We start from the raw sequence: 22,890 nt of genomic DNA, 5'->3' as shown, positions 1-22,890 counted from the left end.
GCAGACACAGAAAGGATCATTGCAGGAGACAGTACAGTTGGAGAAGGGGAATCAATTGGAGAAGGACTCTCAGATTTAGAGGATGCGGAAAGGTCAGACCAACCTGTTGTCAGACGCTCATCCAGGGAAAACAAAGGTGTTCCACCCCCAAGACTGTCTTACCTAACAAAGTCAGCAGAAGCTCAAGAGCCCTTAACATGGGATGAGATTGAGAAAATGCCAGCAGAAGAAGCTGCTGAATGGCGTAAAGCTGCACAAGAAGAAATTGATGCATTGCATAAAAATAATACTTGGATTCTTACAAAATTACCTCCTGGCAAGAAAGCTATAGGATGCAAATGGGTATTCAAGTTAAAAAGGAATGCACAAGGAAAAGTGGAAAGGTATAAAGCCAGATTAGTCGCAAAGGGATATCTTCAAAAATATGGAGAAGATTTTGATGAAGTGTTTGCACCTGTAGTGAAACACACGACAATTAGAACACTTCTGAGCATTGCAGTCTCAAAAGGCATGCAAGTCAACCACATTGATGTGAAAACAGCATTTCTTCATGGAGATATAACTGAAGACTTGTACATGGAACAGCCAACAGGTTTCATAAATACAAAACAAAGACAGCTAGTGTGTAAATTAAACAAAGGTCTTTATGGATTAAAGCAAAGTGCAAAATGTTGGAATGACAAATTGCATGAAATATTGACAAATTTAGGATTTAAGCAAGGTGAAGCAGATAAATGTTTGTACACTAGGTGCAGAAATGGACAATATGCATACATTTTAGCTTTTGTTGATGATCTGCTCATTGCAAGCGAAAGTGAGCAAGAGTACAAGGACATTGTAAAATATTTAAACCTGAATGTTGAGATAAAAGAACTTGGTAATGTGTCATACTATCTTGGTATAGAAATTGAGAAACAAAATGATGGTTCTTATCTTCTAAGCCAGAAGCAGAAAATAAATGAGCTTATTGAAAGTTTAGGTATGCAAGATGCCCAAGTTGTAAGCACTCCCATGATCACTGATTTTCTGAAGGATGAAACAGTAAGAGAACCTTTACCAGATAACATCCAATATAGATCAGCCATAGGTAAGCTTTTATATCTGACTACCACATACAGGGCTGATATAGCAAATGCAGTAGGAATTTTGAGCAGAAGGGTCAGCTCACCTACCAAATCAGATTGGACTGCAGTTAAAAGGATGGTAAGGTATTTAAAAGGTACCATTGATTGTAAATTAAAGATTTCAGCCAATAGTAATCCAAAACTAATATGTTACTGTGATTCAGATTGGGCAGGGGATCATTCTGATTATAAATCCACAAGTGGATATGTGTTTATGTATGGAAATGTACAAATTTCTTGGGCCAGTCATAAACAAAGTATTGTGAGTCTGTCTTCTACAGAAGCTGAATATGTGGCTGTATCAGAAGCATGCAGAGAACTGATGTGGATTGAAAAACTTTTGCTGGATTTTGGAATAGCTGAACAGAGACCAATCCAGATAATGGAAGATAATCAGAGCTGCATCAGACTGTCACAGAATGACAAGGTTCAGTCACGCACCAAGCACATCGCAACGAAATATCACAACGTGCGAGAGCTGGCGAAAGAAGGGGTCATCAGTCTAGACTATTGTCACACCAGTGAGATGACAGCTGACATCATGACCAAACCGTTACCCAGAGAACGTTTTGTGAATCTGCGAATAAAGCTTGGACTTTGTATGAATTAATAATTGCATGACAGTTATGCATGAGAAGGGGTTTGTTGGAATAATGTATTGTATTTTACATGCATTGTCTGTCACCAATTTTTCTCTGTGATTACTCTGTGACCTCTGATGTGAATTGCCTAGAGAGGTCACACCTATGCAACTTCCTGTGGGTGTGATTAGGCACAGCACATGGAGCTCATGATCTCTCCTAGACTGAGGATCTATGGTGTGAGCAGCCATTACCATCTAAGCACATGGAAAGAGCTGATAATCCAAATGTATAGTATTATGTTTATATAAGCCTGTCTGAATATAATCTAACTACAAACTGTGAGTAAACAGATGTTTTGTTACTTCAACTTTAAAGTGACTCAGCAGTGAATTATTCTGGGGTGTATGTGAGAGAGATGAAGAAAAGAAATTAACATTTCTAAAGCTGAAGCTGTGTGTATAAAATCTGCTAATTATTTACTACAAATAATCCAACAAAAGGGTTATGGGCCCAGCCCAGGAATTGAAAAGGAAGAGAAATATTACCAGGCAGTGAAAAAGCCACATTTTTCTCTAAAGTTTTAAAAGAAAGATTCAGTCTGTCTCTCTCTCTCCCCACACACCAAACAGAAGGCAAGGCTACAAAATGGCTGAGGGAGGAAATTCACCATTTTTCTACTCTCTCAAGGTGCCTAAATTAACTGAATTTAATTATCAGCAGTGGGAACTAAGATTCAGATGTCTCCTTCAAGCAAAGAAATTAAGTATATGTTTAGACCAAAACAGAACAGCTGAAAATATGGCTGAATGGGACAATGCAAACTATTATGTGAAGTGCATGTTTTTGGAAGCTCTCTCAGAGAAACAAGCCATATTGCTGGAAGAAAAAGATACAGCAAACGAAATTTTATATAAACTGAGAACTATGTATGCAACTACATATGCAAAACAGCAACCAATTTGGTTAGCAGAGTTAAATGAGCCCAAATTAAGGGATAAAAGTAAGTGTAATGATCACATTATGCATCTTATGTCTTCATTTCAAAAGTTAGAACTTTCTTGAATTCCCATGTGTGATGCATTGAAAAGAGCATTTCTTTTTACCTCACTATCAAAGAAGTTTGATGTTTTTAGGTCTGTAAATGAAGCCATTGAAGGGCAATCTTTTGAACAGGCAGCATCAAAACTGAGGCAGGAATGCATAATTAATGATTCTGAGGAGATGTGTTCTCAAAGACAGTCAGAGAGAAATGAAACAAATTTCTTGGCAAAGAATAGAGGAAGGCGGAGCTATGGGAAAACTCCACCCAAGGGCAAGCTGATTTGCTATTCATGTGGAAAGGAGGGACATGTATCTAAATGGTGTAAGGAAACACAAAACACCCCCTCTAGCTCACCTAAGCCAATGGAACAAAAGAATTTTCCAAGCAGGAAACATAAGAGTTTTCTAATGGTAGAAAAATCTTTGACTATGATGGATAATAATAATTCAAATGAAAGTACTTGGATTTTGGATTCGGGGAGCACATGCCATTTAACCAATTGTAAGGATTTCTTTCAGGAAATGAGTCCAGAAGAAGGTATTCTTCAAACTGCAAACGCAGGGACTACTCAGATCCAAGCAAAAGGCATTGGATTCTTAAAATGCAAAGTGTCTAATGAAGTTAAAGAAATTCCTGTAAGTGATGTCTTGTATATTCCCCAAGCGGTTTGCAATATGCTTAGTGTATCTACATTAGATAAGAAGGGATTTGTGATTCATTTTGAAAACAGTAAGTGCACAATCTCTAAAAATGATGAAGTGTATGCTGAAGCTTTTATGCATAATGATGTTTATAAACTGAGCATTTCAGGTGAAACCTCACATATGGCGCAAGTAAGGAAGAATGATGGTAAATGTAGTCTGGAAATCTGGCACCGCCGCCTGGGACATCGTGATTTTAAGGTGATCCAGGATCTTCACAGTAAGCAACTTGCCACAGGCATTCAAATCAGTGCAGATACTGGTAAAATGGAGAAATGCATAGACTGTGTTACTCAAAAAGGTGTGAGACCCTCATTTCCTGCATACACAGGAAATAGGAGTAATAAAGTACTGGACTTAATACACAGTGACTTATGTGGACCGTTTAATATCCCATCATTGGGAAATAACAGATTTGTGCTAATATTCTTGGATGATTTCTCTAGATACTGTGTGGCCTATTTGCTGAAAGAAAAAAGTCAAGTCACAGACATGCTGAAGAAATACGTAGCCATGGTGAGCAATAAATTTGAAAGAAAACCAAAGGTTCTTCAGACCGACAATGGTGGTGAGTTCACTTCACAAAGCATGCGCACATTTCTAGAACAAGAAGGCATTCAGCATATCACAACAGTAGCTTATACACCAGAGCAAAATTCTGTTGCAGAGAGAAAATTTAGGTCACTTGTGGAAATGACCAGATGTATGCTGTCAGATAGCAATCTCCCTAAAAGACTATGGGGGGAAGCCATTCTCACAGCAGTGTACCTACAAAACAGAATGCCAACTAAAGGCGCTGAGCGCACACCACATGAGACATGGCATGGTAGGAAGCCAAACCTGTCACACATAAGAACATTTGGAAGTACAGCATATGCTCATGTACCAAAGCAAAGAAGGCATAAGCTGGATTCCACAACAGAAAGGGGCATTTTAGTTGGCTATGCTCCAGGACACAAAGGATATAGAATTTTGAATCTGAAAACTGGCATTGTTGGCATAAGACATGTTACATATTTTGATGAAAACAAAAGGGTTGATAAAGGCTGGATTATCCCAGATGAGCCTTATCATCCAGAATATGAAACTAGAACCATAATAGACATGCCAGTGTATATAAATGCCATACCAAGGCAGATGTCTGAAAGCAACTCATCTGTATCTAACGAGGCACAGGCAGAGGATGCAGACACAGAAAGGATCATTGCAGGAGACAGTACAGTTGGAGAAGGGGAATCAATTGGAGAAGGACTCTCAGATTTAGAGGATGCGGAAAGGTCAGACCAACCTGTTGTCAGACGCTCATCCAGGGAAAACAAAGGTGTTCCACCCCCAAGACTGTCTTACCTAACAAAGTCAGCAGAAGCTCAAGAGCCCTTAACATGGGATGAGATTGAGAAAATGCCAGCAGAAGAAGCTGCTGAATGGCGTAAAGCTGCACAAGAAGAAATTGATGCATTGCATAAAAATAATACTTGGATTCTTACAAAATTACCTCCTGGCAAGAAAGCTATAGGATGCAAATGGGTATTCAAGTTAAAAAGGAATGCACAAGGAAAAGTGGAAAGGTATAAAGCCAGATTAGTCGCAAAGGGATATCTTCAAAAATATGGAGAAGATTTTGATGAAGTGTTTGCACCTGTAGTGAAACACACGACAATTAGAACACTTCTGAGCATTGCAGTCTCAAAAGGCATGCAAGTCAACCACATTGATGTGAAAACAGCATTTCTTCATGGAGATATAACTGAAGACTTGTACATGGAACAGCCAACAGGTTTCATAAATACAAAACAAAGACAGCTAGTGTGTAAATTAAACAAAGGTCTTTATGGATTAAAGCAAAGTGCAAAATGTTGGAATGACAAATTGCATGAAATATTGACAAATTTAGGATTTAAGCAAGGTGAAGCAGATAAATGTTTGTACACTAGGTGCAGAAATGGACAATATGCATACATTTTAGCTTTGTTGATGATCTGCTCATTGCAAGCGAAAGTGAGCAAGAGTACAAGGACATTGTAAAATATTTAAACCTGAATGTTGAGATAAAAGAACTTGGTAATGTGTCATACTATCTTGGTATAGAAATTGAGAAACAAAATGATGGTTCTTATCTTCTAAGCCAGAAGCAGAAAATAAATGAGCTTATTGAAAGTTTAGGTATGCAAGATGCCCAAGTTGTAAGCACTCCCATGATCACTGATTTTCTGAAGGATGAAACAGTAAGAGAACCTTTACCAGATAACATCCAATATAGATCAGCCATAGGTAAGCTTTTATATCTGACTACCACATACAGGGCTGATATAGCAAATGCAGTAGGAATTTTGAGCAGAAGGGTCAGCTCACCTACCAAATCAGATTGGACTGCAGTTAAAAGGATAGTAAGGTATTTAAAAGGTACCATTGATTGTAAATTAAAGATTTCAGCCAATAGTAATCCAAAACTAATATGTTACTGTGATTCAGATTGGGCAGGGGATCATTCTGATTATAAATCCACAAGTGGATATGTGTTTATGTATGGAAATGTACAAATTTCTTGGGCCAGTCATAAACAAAGTATTGTGAGTCTGTCTTCTACAGAAGCTGAATATGTGGCTGTATCAGAAGCATGCAGAGAACTGATGTGGATTGAAAAACTTTTGCTGGATTTTGGAATAGCTGAACAGAGACCAATCCAGATAATGGAAGATAATCAGAGCTGCATCAGACTGTCACAGAATGACAAGGTTCAGTCACGCACCAAGCACATCGCAACGAAATATCACAACGTGCGAGAGCTGGCGAAAGAAGGGGTCATCAGTCTAGACTATTGTCACACCAGTGAGATGACAGCTGACATCATGACCAAACCGTTACCCAGAGAACGTTTTGTGAATCTGCGAATAAAGCTTGGACTTTGTATGAATTAATAATTGCATGACAGTTATGCATGAGAAGGGGTTTGTTGGAATAATGTATTGTATTTTACATGCATTGTCTGTCACCAATTTTTCTCTGTGATTACTCTGTGACCTCTGATGTGAATTGCCTAGAGAGGTCACACCTATGCAACTTCCTGTGGGTGTGATTAGGCACAGCACATGGAGCTCATGATCTCTCCTAGACTGAGGATCTATGGTGTGAGCAGCCATTACCATCTAAGCACATGGAAAGAGCTGATAATCCAAATGTATAGTATTATGTTTATATAAGCCTGTCTGAATATAATCTAACTACAAACTGTGAGTAAACAGATGTTTGTTACTTCAACTTTAAAGTGACTCAGCAGTGAATTATTCTGGGGTGTATGTGAGAGAGATGAAGAAAAGAAATTAACATTTCTAAAGCTGAAGCTGTGTGTATAAAATCTGCTAATTATTTACTACAAATAATCCAACAAAAGGGTTATGGGCCCAGCCCAGGAATTGAAAAGGAAGAGAAATATTACCAGGCAGTGAAAAAGCCACATTTTTCTCTAAAGTTTTAAAAGAAAGATTCAGTCTGTCTCTCTCTCTCCCCACACACCAAACAGAAGGCAAGGCTACAAAATGGCTGAGGGAGGAAATTCACCATTTTTCTACTCTCTCAAGGTGCCTAAATTAACTGAATTTAATTATCAGCAGTGGGAACTAAGATTCAGATGTCTCCTTCAAGCAAAGAAATTAAGTATATGTTTAGACCAAAACAGAACAGCTGAAAATATGGCTGAATGGGACAATGCAAACTATTATGTGAAGTGCATGTTTTTGGAAGCTCTCTCAGAGAAACAAGCCATATTGCTGGAAGAAAAAGATACAGCAAACGAAATTTTATATAAACTGAGAACTATGTATGCAACTACATATGCAAAACAGCAACCAATTTGGTTAGCAGAGTTAAATGAGCCCAAATTAAGGGATAAAAGTAAGTGTAATGATCACATTATGCATCTTATGTCTTCATTTCAAAAGTTAGAACTTTCTTGAATTCCCATGTGTGATGCATTGAAAAGAGCATTTCTTTTTACCTCACTATCAAAGAAGTTTGATGTTTTTAGGTCTGTAAATGAAGCCATTGAAGGGCAATCTTTTGAACAGGCAGCATCAAAACTGAGGCAGGAATGCATAATTAATGATTCTGAGGAGATGTGTTCTCAAAGACAGTCAGAGAGAAATGAAACAAATTTCTTGGCAAAGAATAGAGGAAGGCGGAGCTATGGGAAAACTCCACCCAAGGGCAAGCTGATTTGCTATTCATGTGGAAAGGAGGGACATGTATCTAAATGGTGTAAGGAAACACAAAACACCCCCTCTAGCTCACCTAAGCCAATGGAACAAAAGAATTTTCCAAGCAGGAAACATAAGAGTTTTCTAATGGTAGAAAAATCTTTGACTATGATGGATAATAATAATTCAAATGAAAGTACTTGGATTTTGGATTCGGGGAGCACATGCCATTTAACCAATTGTAAGGATTTCTTTCAGGAAATGAGTCCAGAAGAAGGTATTCTTCAAACTGCAAACGCAGGGACTACTCAGATCCAAGCAAAAGGCATTGGATTCTTAAAATGCAAAGTGTCTAATGAAGTTAAAGAAATTCCTGTAAGTGATGTCTTGTATATTCCCCAAGCGGTTTGCAATATGCTTAGTGTATCTACATTAGATAAGAAGGGATTTGTGATTCATTTTGAAAACAGTAAGTGCACAATCTCTAAAAATGATGAAGTGTATGCTGAAGCTTTTATGCATAATGATGTTTATAAACTGAGCATTTCAGGTGAAACCTCACATATGGCGCAAGTAAGGAAGAATGATGGTAAATGTAGTCTGGAAATCTGGCACCGCCGCCTGGGACATCGTGATTTTAAGGTGATCCAGGATCTTCACAGTAAGCAACTTGCCACAGGCATTCAAATCAGTGCTGATACTGGTAAAATGGAGAAATGCATAGACTGTGTTACTCAAAAAGGTGTGAGACCCTCATTTCCTGCATACACAGGAAATAGGAGTAATAAAGTACTGGACTTAATACACAGTGACTTATGTGGACCGTTTAATATCCCATCATTGGGAAATAACAGATTTGTGCTAATATTCTTGGATGATTTCTCTAGATACTGTGTGGCCTATTTGCTGAAAGAAAAAAGTCAAGTCACAGACATGCTGAAGAAATACGTAGCCATGTTGAGCAATAAATTTGAAAGAAAACCAAAGGTTCTTCAGACCGACAATGGTGGTGAGTTCACTTCACAAAGCATGCGCACATTTCTAGAACAAGAAGGCATTCAGCATATCACAACAGTAGCTTATACACCAGAGCAAAATTCTGTTGCAGAGAGAAAATTTAGGTCACTTGTGGAAATGACCAGATGTATGCTGTCAGATAGCAATCTCCCTAAAAGACTATGGGGGGAAGCCATTCTCACAGCAGTGTACCTACAAAACAGAATGCCAACTAAAGGCGCTGAGCGCACACCACATGAGACATGGCATGGTAGGAAGCCAAACCTGTCACACATAAGAACATTTGGAAGTACAGCATATGCTCATGTACCAAAGCAAAGAAGGCATAAGCTGGATTCCACAACAGAAAGGGGCATTTTAGTTGGCTATGCTCCAGGACACAAAGGATATAGAATTTTGAATCTGAAAACTGGCATTGTTGGCATAAGACATGTTACATATTTTGATGAAAACAAAAGGGTTGATAAAGGCTGGATTATCCCAGATGAGCCTTATCATCCAGAATATGAAACTAGAACCATAATAGACATGCCAGTGTATATAAATGCCATACCAAGGCAGATGTCTGAAAGCAACTCATCTGTATCTAACGAGGCACAGGCAGAGGATGCAGACACAGAAAGGATCATTGCAGGAGACAGTACAGTTGGAGAAGGGGAATCAATTGGAGAAGGACTCTCAGATTTAGAGGATGCGGAAAGGTCAGACCAACCTGTTGTCAGACGCTCATCCAGGGAAAACAAAGGTGTTCCACCCCCAAGACTGTCTTACCTAACAAAGTCAGCAGAAGCTCAAGAGCCCTTAACATGGGATGAGATTGAGAAAATGCCAGCAGAAGAAGCTGCTGAATGGCGTAAAGCTGCACAAGAAGAAATTGATGCATTGCATAAAAATAATACTTGGATTCTTACAAAATTACCTCCTGGCAAGAAAGCTATAGGATGCAAATGGGTATTCAAGTTAAAAAGGAATGCACAAGGAAAAGTGGAAAGGTATAAAGCCAGATTAGTCGCAAAGGGATATCTTCAAAAATATGGAGAAGATTTTGATGAAGTGTTTGCACCTGTAGTGAAACACACGACAATTAGAACACTTCTGAGCATTGCAGTCTCAAAAGGCATGCAAGTCAACCACATTGATGTGAAAACAGCATTTCTTCATGGAGATATAACTGAAGACTTGTACATGGAACAGCCAACAGGTTTCATAAATACAAAACAAAGACAGCTAGTGTGTAAATTAAACAAAGGTCTTTATGGATTAAAGCAAAGTGCAAAATGTTGGAATGACAAATTGCATGAAATATTGACAAATTTAGGATTTAAGCAAGGTGAAGCAGATAAATGTTTGTACACTAGGTGCAGAAATGGACAATATGCATACATTTTAGCTTTTGTTGATGATCTGCTCATTGCAAGCGAAAGTGAGCAAGAGTACAAGGACATTGTAAAATATTTAAACCTGAATGTTGAGATAAAAGAACTTGGTAATGTGTCATACTATCTTGGTATAGAAATTGAGAAACAAAATGATGGTTCTTATCTTCTAAGCCAGAAGCAGAAAATAAATGAGCTTATTGAAAGTTTAGGTATGCAAGATGCCCAAGTTGTAAGCACTCCCATGATCACTGATTTTCTGAAGGATGAAACAGTAAGAGAACCTTTACCAGATAACATCCAATATAGATCAGCCATAGGTAAGCTTTTATATCTGACTACCACATACAGGGCTGATATAGCAAATGCAGTAGGAATTTTGAGCAGAAGGGTCAGCTCACCTACCAAATCAGATTGGACTGCAGTTAAAAGGATGGTAAGGTATTTAAAAGGTACCATTGATTGTAAATTAAAGATTTCAGCCAATAGTAATCCAAAACTAATATGTTACTGTGATTCAGATTGGGCAGGGGATCATTCTGATTATAAATCCACAAGTGGATATGTGTTTATGTATGGAAATGTACAAATTTCTTGGGCCAGTCATAAACAAAGTATTGTGAGTCTGTCTTCTACAGAAGCTGAATATGTGGCTGTATCAGAAGCATGCAGAGAACTGATGTGGATTGAAAAACTTTTGCTGGATTTTGGAATAGCTGAACAGAGACCAATCCAGATAATGGAAGATAATCAGAGCTGCATCAGACTGTCACAGAATGACAAGGTTCAGTCACGCACCAAGCACATCGCAACGAAATATCACAACGTGCGAGAGCTGGCGAAAGAAGGGGTCATCAGTCTAGACTATTGTCACACCAGTGAGATGACAGCTGACATCATGACCAAACCGTTACCCAGAGAACGTTTTGTGAATCTGCGAATAAAGCTTGGACTTTGTATGAATTAATAATTGCATGACAGTTATGCATGAGAAGGGGTTTGTTGGAATAATGTATTGTATTTTACATGCATTGTCTGTCACCAATTTTTCTCTGTGATTACTCTGTGACCTCTGATGTGAATTGCCTAGAGAGGTCACACCTATGCAACTTCCTGTGGGTGTGATTAGGCACAGCACATGGAGCTCATGATCTCTCCTAGACTGAGGATCTATGGTGTGAGCAGCCATTACCATCTAAGCACATGGAAAGAGCTGATAATCCAAATGTATAGTATTATGTTTATATAAGCCTGTCTGAATATAATCTAACTACAAACTGTGAGTAAACAGATGTTTTGTTACTTCAACTTTAAAGTGACTCAGCAGTGAATTATTCTGGGGTGTATGTGAGAGAGATAAAGAAAAGAAATTAACATTTCTAAAGCTGAAGCTGTGTGTATAAAATCTGCTAATTATTTACTACAAATAATCCAACAGGACTACAACAGGAAACAAAACAGGGCACACTCTGACCCAGTTAGCAGGGGGGAAAAGCACCATGGGAGTACAGCCCAGTACAATACACCCACCACAATTCATTGCTAATGTGACTGCTAATGTGCTCTGCACTCTGCAGGGCACCTAACAGAAAAGGTGTCACACTCACCCGAGAGCCACATCGCAACCAGGGAAAGCCTGTCGGAGGATACAACACATTCTGCTGTCATGGAGGTGGGTATGGCATTTGAGGCTGGCATACAGGCTGGCAAAAAAGGTTTTTAGTTTTATTTTTTTAGTATGGAAGGGGGTTGGTGACCACTGGGGGAGTATGGGGAGGTCATCCCCCATTCCCTCCAGTGGTCATCTGGTCAGTTGGGGCACCTTTTTGAGGCTTGGTCGTGAAAATAAAAGGACCAAGTAAACCTGGCGAAATACTGCTTAACGCCGCTTTTTTTCCCCCGTTATTGGCGAAAGCCGGCCATCTGGTAGCCATGCCCATGCCCGCCCATGTCCCGCCTTCGCTAATCTACTGACACGCCCCCTTGAACTTTCGCCGGTGAAGCGACGGGAAAGCGGCGGTGCTGTCAAAAATGTCGCTTTCGATTATACCGATTTCGCCGCTTTTAAGAAATCGCCGGCCATCTCCCGTTTTGTGTCAGAAGATGGCCGGCGATCACTTTCGATTATAAGCTGGCTAGACTACTGCAACGGTATCTATGCGGGATGCAAAGAACAAATCATAAAGAAACTCCAAACTGCTCAAAACACAGCATTTGAGGCTGGCATACAGGCTGGCAAAAAAGGTTTTTAGTTTTATTTAGTATGGAAGGGGGTTGGTGACCACTGGGGGAGTATGGGGAGGTCATCCCCCATTCCCTCCAGTGGTCATCTGGTCAGTTGGGGCACCTTTTTGAGGCTTGGTCGTGAAAATAAAAGGACCAAGTAAACCCGGCGAAATACTGCTTAACGCTGCTTTTTTTTTCCCATTATTGGCAAAAGCCGGCCATCTGGTAGCCACGCCCATGCCCACCCATGTCCTGCCTTCGCTAATCTACCGACATGCCCCCTTGAACTTTCGCCGGCGAAGCAACGGGAAAGCGGCGATGCTGTCAAAAATGTCGCTTTCGATTATACCGATTTCGCCGCTTTTAAGAAATCACCGGCCATCTCCTGATTTGTGTCGGAAGATGGCCGGCGATCACTTTCGATTATAAGCTGGCTAGACTACTGCAACGGTATCTATGCGGGATGCAAAGAACAAAACATAAAGAAACTCCAAACTGCTCAAAACACAGCAGCCAGACTTATATTTGAAAAAATGAAATTTGAAAGCGCCAAACCCCTACGAGAAAAACTGCACTGGCTCCCAATCAAAGAACAGATCACGTTCAAAATCTACACCCTGGTTCACAAAATCATTTACAGAGAAGCCCCGGGATACATAACAAAGGTATACCCTAACGATCCTACTTAAATGCTTTAACCCAGCAACACAACAAAACCAAAGCTCATATTGGGTATACTGGACATAATGCAACTCTTCTTCTTACGATTCCCCAATGTGTCTGTCACACATGAACTTTACTTTACCACAACCTCACTTTGTATTTGTTATAACCGGTATTGGCGATCGCCTCTATGCTACTATGTAAGCCACATTGAGCCTGCAAATAGGTGGGAAAATGTGGGATACAAATGTAACAAATAAATAAATAAATATGTGGGATAGACACTAAGGAATCCTGTATAGAAGGCGTGGAACCAAACAAGTTTAGCTGTGAATAAATGGCAACACCAGTAATTGGGAAGCAAAACCATTGCTGGGCAGACTTCTGTATGGTCTGTGCCTCGACCATGGCTGGACACATTGAGCTTCAGTAGCTGGAGAAAAAGATCTGTGCCATAATCATGGCTGAAGTGATTTGGATAGGATGAAGTGGGCTTCAAAGACAGCTTCAGTAGTTGGAGAATGGCAGACTTCTACAGTCTATACCCTGAAAATGAACAAATCATGATCAAATATACATATGTAGCTGACACCATACTTTAAGTGATGAGTTATCTTGTTGGACAGACTGGCTAGACCATACACGTCTTTATCTGCTGTCATCTACTATGTTGCTATGTAGTAATACGAAAGCACCAAACCCCTAAGAGAAAAACTACACTGGCTCCCACTAAAAGAACGAATTGCGTTCAAAGTCTGCACCCTGGTCCACAAAATCGTACACGGGGAAGCCCTGATCTATATGTCAGACCTCATAGACCTGCCTACGAGGAACACAAAAAGATCAGCACGCACATTCCTCAATCTCCACTACTCCAGCTGTAAAGGACTTAAATATAAATCCGCATATGCTTCCAGCTTCTCCTACATATGCATGCAACTATAAAACGCACTACCAAAGGCCCTAAAAACAATGCACAACCTAACAATCTTCCGAAAGCTACTGAAAACTGACCTATTCAAGAAGGCATACCATAACGATCCATCCTAAATACGAAACAATCAGACTCTACATCATCTAGACAAAATCGAACTCTCTTCACTTGACTAGTTAACCTCATTGCTACTAATGAAAGTTACGCAACATGCACTACCACTTTATTTCTCATGCTGAAAATGAACTCTCTATAGTCGATTATCTAACTTATGTTATAACTCACTCTATCACTCAGGAACCTCTATGCAATACCATGATGTACTGTACTTTACCATGTATGTATGTGCCTTAATGCAATACCATTTGTAATTCTCAAACCGGAAATGGCGATCGCCATTACGGCATAATGTAAGCCACATTGAGCCTGCAAATTGGTGGGAAAATGTGGGATACAAATGCTACAAATAATAATAATAGTAATAAGAGAAAGAGGGGTGCTCTAGCTGAGCCTCTCTCTCTTTATTTGATGTTGCATTCTATAGTTCAACATTAATGGAGGGTCTCTCAATTAACAGGAGTTGATCAGACATTAAATACCTGTTTAGCAGATGCAGAAGCATTTCTTGCCATCTCTAGATCCACTGCAACAGCCATAAGCAAACAAGTCTTCTGAGAAACTAGCATTGATTGGTCCACAGGACAAAACTGAGATATCTGGGACAGAGAAAGCAAAATGAAGATATGCAACAAACATTAACAATATAATGTACTGAAGTATATTTAAAAAATCACATAACACTAAAGAGGATTCAGATTTAGAATATTATAAGGGATTTGCCTTAAAGTCTCATTTGTATGAGCATTTAGTTGCTTGGTCTTCACTCACAGTCCTTGAGCGCTGCCAATAGGCAAGGTTTACATGAATATGCATGAAAAAGATTTGCATGCAATGGAAGTAGCAGTAGGCATGCAAATCTCTCTAATGCGTACTCATGGCCTGTGAAAATTTTGTTTTGATGTGGTGTAACTTAGCATGTCTTTTTGCATTTTCATTACAGTGTGGCATACATTACAAGGAGTTGCACATTTCGATAAGGCATATGGTACATAAAGGTTCAAGTTATCATATGCTGTGCATTATAAGGAGGTCCATGCAACAAGGTACGGAGCAGTAGCCTAATGATCAAAGCAGCAGGCTGAGAACCAGGGGAGCTCAGTTCAAATTCTACTGTTGCAACGTGATCTTGGGCAAGTCACTTAACCCTCCATTGCCTCAATGTGTGAGCCCTCCAGGGACAGAAAAGTACCTGCTGTATCTGTATATACGCTACTTTGATAGATTTCAGATGGAAAATAAGACATTTAAATAAAGAATTTATTTAATTTCTTTGGGTGTGCCCCACTTTATGGAACAAACTTCCTACTTCAATTCAAGTGGAGCGCTCCTATGTCAAATTTAAGAAATTAATTAAGACTTATTTCTTTACTCAAGCTTTTGGGCTCCAACTGTCTGAGACTGCTTCTTGACTTCTTTTTGGAAACATATCTTCAAGAGCTGACAATTATATGACTGGGGGGAGGGGGGTATTGGTATGTCATCTTGAATGTGTGTTTATGTCTGTCCTATTCTGTTCTAGAGTTCCTTATAGTTATTTTATTATTTTAAATTTCTATAAATCACTGTGATCATACCAAAGCCTAGTAGTATATCAAATGTGTAAATAAATGTAAACATAAAATAAAGGTGTGTATTGTAATGATGTGCATGCTTTTGTATACTTTGTATTCAAAATTCTGAATCGTGAACACATTACACTGATTTTGATTGGCTGAGGGCAGGCAGGAAGTAGTTTAAAAATTCCCCGCCTTGGCTGTCTGTTTGTTTCAATCAAGACAAATTGTGGTTCTGGAAAGTAGATACCAGAATCGTGTGCTAGTTTATTCCGAGTACTCTCCTCTCTTCTAAGATAACATCTTTATCGTTGCAGTTGCTGTGAGAAGACGCGAGGTCCGGCTCCTTATGAAGCACCTGAATATATGTAAACCGCTTTGAATGTAGTTGCAAAAACCTTAGAAAGGCGGTATATCAAGTCCCATTTCCCTTTCCCTTTGTATCGCTCCATGGTGCGACCACACCTCGAATATTGTGTTCAATTCTGGTTGCCGAATCTCAAAAAAGATATAGTGGAATTAGAAAAGGTGCAGAAAAGGGCGAAAAAATGATAAAGGGGATGGGACGACTTCCCTATGAGGAAAGGCTAAAGCGGCTGGGGTTCTTCAGCTTGAAGAAAACATGGCTGAGGGGAGATATGATAGAGGTCTATAAAATAATGAGTGGAGTGGAATGGGTAGACGTGAAGTATCTGTTTGTGCTTTCCAAAAATACTAGGACTAGGGGGCATGCAATGAAGTTACAAAGTAGTAAATTTAAAACGAATCAAAGAAACCTTTTCTTCACTCAACGTGTAATTCAACTCTGGAATTCGTTGCCAGAGAATGTGGTAAAGGCGGTTAGCTTAGCAGAGTTTTTAAAAGGTTTGGACGGCTTTCTAAAGGAAACGCCCATAGACCATTATTAAATTGGACTTGGGGAAAATCCACTATTTCTGGGATAAGCAGCATAAAATGTTTTGTACTCTTTTGGGGATCCTGCCAGGTATTTGTGACCTGGATTGGCCACTGTTAGAAAATGAATGTTGAGCTTGATGAACCTTTGGACTGTCCCAGTATAGCAATACTTATGTATCCCGCCATGGTGCGACCACACCTCGAATATTGTGTTCAATTCTGGTTGCCGCATCTCAAAAAAGATATAGTGGAATTAGAAAAATGCAGAGAAAAGCGACGAAAAAGGTGCAGAGAAAGGCGACGAAAATGATAAAGGGGATGGGACGACTTCCCTATGAGGAAAGGCTAAAGCGGCTAGGGCTCTTCAGCTTGGAGAAAAGGCGGCTGAGCGGAGATATGATAGAGGTCTATAAAATAATGAGTGGAGTTGAACGGGTAGATGTAAGGCGTCTGTTTACGCTTTCCAAAAATACTAGGACTAGGGGGCATGTGATGAAGCTACAAAGTAGTAAATTTAAAATGAATCAGAGAAAATGTTTCTTCACTCACGTATAATTAAACTCTTGAATTCGTTGCCAGAGAATGTGGTAAAGGCGGTTAGCTTAGCAGAGTTTAAAAAAGGTTTGGACGGCTTTCTAAAGAAAAAGTCCATAGACCATTATTAAATGGACTTGGGGAAAATCCACTATTTCTGGGATAAGCAGTATAGAATGTTTTGTACTTTTTCGGGATCTTGCCAGGTATTTGTGACCTGGATTGGCCACTGTTGGAAACAGAATGCTGGGCTTGATGGACCTTTGGTCTGTCCCAGTGTGGCAATACTTATGTAATTATGATATAGATTATGTGACCTCTGAAACAGAACTGTAGAATTGACCCACTTGCTCAGAATGGAAGGAAACCCCTACAATTATGTGGTCCCTTTTCACGAAAGTGGAGACGAGAAGGAGGAAATTATAGGCTGGTGAGCCTTACTTCAGTGGCTGGAAAGGTAATGGAGGCGGAAAGTGAGATTCCTGGAATCCAATGGGTTACAAAATCCGAGGCAACATGGTTTCACCAAAGGAAAATCATGCCAAACAAATCTGATCGATTTTTTTGATTGTGTCCATAGAACTGGAGAGTGGACATTTGCTAGATGTAGTCTACTTGGATTTCAGTAAGGCCTCTGACACACTCCGTCATAGTAGGCTCATAAATAAATTCAGTGGGCTAAAGTTAGGACCTAAAGTTCTGAACTGGATGACTGACAGACAGCATAGGGTGGTAGTAAATGGAGTTTACTCAGAGGATAGAAAGGTAAATAGTGGAGTGCCTCAGGGATCAGTACTAGTGCCAATTCTATTCAACATATTTGTGAGCAACATTGCTGACGGGTTAGAAGAAAATGTTTGCCTTTTTGCAATGGAGTGGACTCCCCAGAGGAAATGGACAACATGAGAAGAGATCTACAAAAATTAGAAGAACAGTCAAATGTTTGGCAGTTAAAATTTAATGCGAAGAAGTGAAAAGAGATACACTTGGGTGTAGAAATCTTAAAGAGCAGTATGAGCTAGGGGGTGAGAAACTGGCATGCCTGGATCAGGAGAGAGACCTTGGGATGTTAGTGTCTAAGGATCTCAAGGTGGTGAAACAATGTGACAAGGAGGTGGCTATTGCCCGAAGAATGCTAGGCTGCACAGAGAGAGGCATAACCAGCAGAAGAAAGGAGGTCTTGATGCCCCATACAAGAAATTGGTGAGGCCCCACTTGGAGTATTGTGTCCAATTTTGGAGGCCGTATCTCTTAAAGATTCTAGACAGTTCAGAGGAAGGTGACAAAAATGTTACAGAGTTTGTGCCATAAAACTTATGGGCAGAGACTGGAAGACTTGAATATGCATATGCTAGAGAAAAGGAGCGAGATGATTTAAGTACATGAAAGGTACTAAATATACAAACAATCCTCTTCCAGAGACATAGGGACTAGAGGATATGAATGGAGGTAAGACTTAGGAATAATGTCAGGAAATACTTTTTCACAGAGAGGGTAGTGGATGCCTGGAACACACTTCCAGGAGATGTAGTAGAGTAAAAAAACGGTGAGCAAATTAAAAAATGCATGGAATATCTTGCTTCAGATTTGTGTAATAGCATCATGCCAAAGAGTTAGGGTATGAAGTTTATATTGCCTAGCAAGATATATTGCACTGTGACATTTTTCTTTCGTCTTGTTTTCGATTGTATTCTTGTTTTCAAACTTTAATAAAAACTTTTAGGGAAAAATGCATGGAATAGACACAGAGGATATCTAAATAGAAAGAGGACGGAAATACAACATGGCTGTTGAGATGTTATGTTGAGCAAGAGTAGTGGATACTAAAGCTGAAACTGGACAGACTTCTATGGTCTGTGTCCATATATGGCAAAAGACTGAAGAAGATTCACCAAATCCAGCAAGGAGGAACTAATTAAAGGCCGATGCTGGACTTCTACGGTCTGTGTCTCGCAAATTGCAAAAGACTGAAGAAGATTTGGCAACTCCAGCATGGGGGAACCGAGGCTGATGCTGGACAGACTTCTACAGTTTATGTTCTGCAAAGGACGATAGACTGAGAAAGATTTGCCAAATCCAGCATGAGGGAACTGAGGACGTTGCCAGACAGATTTCTACAGTCTATGTCCCGCAAATAGCAAAAGACAGGTGAAGCTTCAGCAACTCCAGTGCTGTAGATCACTTTGTCATATGCTGCGAGTGAGGATGCTATGCAGCTCAGGGGGGAGGGGAAGACATTTTGACTGGTAAATTGAATATTGTCAGCAATACTTGGGGATGATACATACATTATATACATATAACCAAGACTCCCATCATGTTTGCCTGCCTATATGGTTGGCATAGTGGAGACTTGACAACCAGTGTTTAAGCATGGGTGACTGGGGCTCACACAGCATGGCAGGCATGGTTCTGGCCACCTAGTTGGGCAGACTGAATGGACCGTGCAGGTCTTTATCTGCAGTCATTTACTATGTTATATATAGGGAAAGAGAAATGGGATGGGATTTGATATACCACCTTTCTGTGGTTACATATTACATACAAGTACTTATTTTGTACCTGAAGCAATGGAGGGTTAAGTGATTTACCTAGCGTGTTACTGCAGTGGGGATTGAGCTGGTTTCCCCTTGTTCTCAGGGCACTGCACTAACCATTAGGCTATTTCATTGCAATAGAAGTTACCACAAATCTGATCCAAGGTCCCTCTTGTGCCCCTCCCCCCATACACACACATACACATTTGAATTCAGATACTGCAAAGTCAACATTCAGCACAAGTAAGATACCTTGAAGGAGACTACGAAGAAGTCCCTCATATATTTTGGGTATTCTTCACTCTGCACTGCTACATTCCAAGCTAATAAAATAAAAAAAAGGTAATAGATAGCTGAACAAAAAAAGTTAGCAACTAAGGGGTAAATATTCAGCCAATAGCGGTGAGTGTTTTGCTGACTTCCAGCGTTATTCCTGGATATTCAATGCCGGGACATGTCCGGGCTTTGGCACTGAATATCTGGTTCATGCAGTGCTGGCGAACACATAACCAGTTAAATTGATATTCAGAACTTGAAACCGGCCATGGGTTGCCGAATAAAGACAGGACTGTGTTTTATGTGGTTACCCTGGCCAGTTAAGGGGCCATTTTACAAGGTGCGGGCGGGCCTAAGCACGCACAGCACACGCCAAATCGGCACTACTGCCCAGCTACAGCACGAATCAGGTGGTAATTCCGAATTTGGCTCACACTGAATCCTGTGGTAAAAATAATTTTCTATTTTCTACCGCGGGCTGCTTACCTGGCGGTAAACAGCAGTTGGTGTACGCTGCATACTTACCACGCAGGTAGCGTGTGAGACGTTACTGCTAGGTCAGTGGGTGGCGGTAAGGTCTCAGGCTGAAAATGGACGTGCGCTGGTTTCAATTTTAGCGCACATCCATTTTCTGGTCCCTTAAAAAAGGCCCCTTGTCCTAGATGTGGTAAAAAATGGACCAGTGCGTGCCCAAAAGACACACTCGCACTACCACAGGCCACATTTTACCATTTCAGCGGCAATAACTGGTTAAGTGCCACTGAAAATTTGTGGATAACCCTGAACAAGGATCAAAACACATGAACTCTACGCACACTATTAGTAATACATCAACACATTCTCATCTGTACTCTCATTTTAACATACTTAAACCTTAATCTACAGGTAAAATGCTATACCCGAAAGTTTTTCGCGCTATTGTTCTATAGTCCTACAGTATCCGTTGTTCTTCCTTTATTCCATTGTTTTGTTCCATTGTACTATTCTCTTAACGATACGTAGACTCTGTTTTAAACTCAATGCATAACAATGTAACCACAATCGAGTTGTAACAAATTGTACTTCCATTAATACAATGTATTGTAAGCCACACTGAGCCCGCAAATAGGTGGGAAAATGTGGGATACAAATGCAATAAATAAATACATTTAACCAGTCAGTGGCCATTTCTGGCTGGTTAAATAATTTTGAATATTGACCAACAAAATGTTATTATAACCTTTATATTAGCCCATCTTTAAAAATGTATGAGTTAGCTTCTGAGAATCTGGTGACTTCATCAGGTCAGTGAAAGCTTATGCCCAGTTAGAAACAAGGGATAAAGGAAGCTAATTACCCTTATAATCAAGTTTCATCAAATATCAAAGTAAGTAAACCGGTCCATCTCAGATTATTAAATTCTTGATTTTGTACATGAGAGAATACAGTGAAAAATTACACAGGTAGAGCACAAGCCGTGAGCTGCCATCTTGTGTGAAACTTGTGAGCACCTCCTTAACATATTAATTTTACTTATTCATGGTAAAGAGTTTTTAAATTTAGTACTGAAATATAAATTCATTGATTAATCTTAACAGTATTTAGTATCTTTACAAGAAAATAAGGGGCATTTTCAAAAAAATGTTAAAGTAAGAATTAAGACGTCCTGGCCACAACATACAAAAAAAGTCCTGGCAGACCATCCATTCAGTGGATGGTTTTAATTGAGATATTATTATTATATACATAGTACACCAGCCTTGTGCAGTCTGTGCACTTGACGCATCCTTTGGTGAAACATAGCTGGGAATACATCAAAGGTAATCTAGCCTTTTGTTTGTTTGTTTTTAAATTAGATCTCCAAACAGTATATGCTTGCAGTGATTTTTAAGGATTATTAGCTGCTATTCACAAAGGCTGTGAAATTTTAATTACTTTTAAAATACTTTTTAAGTATTTTGTGTGTGATTTGGAACATATTTTTAATACTGACATTTTTGTTGGACTTCAGTGTGTCATATGGGAGCAGTTAGAAAGTTTAAGCATAGGAAATCAATTACTATATCTTTATTTGTATTAATCATACATTGAAAGGCAGCATTATCCCTCTAGAAAGGATGCTGCCTTATAAACCACAAAGTTACTGATTCAAGGCTGACACTTGCACTTCATTATATCTTAATACAAAATTATTACTCAGAGTGATAATTTTTTTATACATTATTTTTTTAATGTATATTGGAGAGTTCATTTCTTTCAATAATATTATTTTTATTGTCTTTAAGACCTTAGTAATTCATTTCACTAAGGTTATTTATTATTATTGTATGTTATTTTATACCAGAGTTTCTCAACCCAGTCTTCAGGACACACCTAGCCAGTCAGTTTTTCAGGATATGCACAGTGAATATGCATGAGATAGATTTGCATAAAATTGAGGAGGCTGTGCATGCAAATCTATCTCATGCATACTCATTGTGGATATCCTGAAAATCTAACTGGCTAGGTATGTCCTGAGGACTGGGTTGAGAACCCCTGTTTTATTCTAATACTTCTTATATTCTGCAAAACACCTTGACAGTTCTATGTGGAGTACATTCAGGAAGCTAGATATCTCTAGGAAGTACAACAATATGTAAAATATTGTATTGATAATATAAAAACTATGGTTACTGAAGAACTTCTAAAAGAAAATGTCTTCAAAAGCTTTCTAAATAAAAGTTTTATTATTATTTAAAAAACATAATTATCTGTCTAAATTGGCAGTGTATTCCAAAATATGGCCATCTAATACTGGAGAGAAAGTTCAATTTCTTAAAATGTACCCCCTAACAGCAGGAAAATGTAAATTCAGTTTCCTCAAATTAGCTCCCAAATGAAAACGATAACATCACCAAAACAGACATATAGGGGTCCTTTTACTAAAGTGCGCTGAAAAATGGGCTGCGCTAGTGTAGAAGCGTATTTTGGGCGCATGCAGATCCATTTTCAGCGCGCCTATAAAAAGGCCTTTTTAAAATTTTTGCCAAAAATGGATGTGCGGCAAAATAAAAATTGGTGCACGTCCATTTGGGTCTGAGACCCTACCACCACACGGTAAACGTGCGGTAATCATGCGTAGAATGACGATTACC

The 22,890-nt window shown here is 39.4% G+C and overlaps 1 protein-coding gene across 1 annotated transcript in view; it reads right to left on the bottom strand.

Moving 5' to 3' along the window:
- Nucleotides 1-22,890, bottom strand: part of TEX11 (testis expressed 11) — a 278,077-nt gene that overhangs the window by 63,992 nt on the left and 191,195 nt on the right. Inside the window, exons 15-16 of the mRNA XM_030210589.1 lie at nucleotides 19,754-19,824; nucleotides 14,460-14,576 (exon numbers count right to left, since the gene is read on the bottom strand). Coding sequence (XP_030066449.1) covers nucleotides 14,460-14,576; nucleotides 19,754-19,824 — 188 coding nt within the window. The remainder of the gene's footprint in view (nucleotides 1-14,459; nucleotides 14,577-19,753; nucleotides 19,825-22,890) is intronic.

This window comes from Microcaecilia unicolor, chromosome 7, assembly GCF_901765095.1.
Source record: "Microcaecilia unicolor chromosome 7, aMicUni1.1, whole genome shotgun sequence".
Lineage (NCBI taxonomy): Eukaryota > Metazoa > Chordata > Amphibia > Gymnophiona > Siphonopidae > Microcaecilia > Microcaecilia unicolor.
This window is presented reverse-complemented; position numbering and strand designations above follow the sequence as displayed.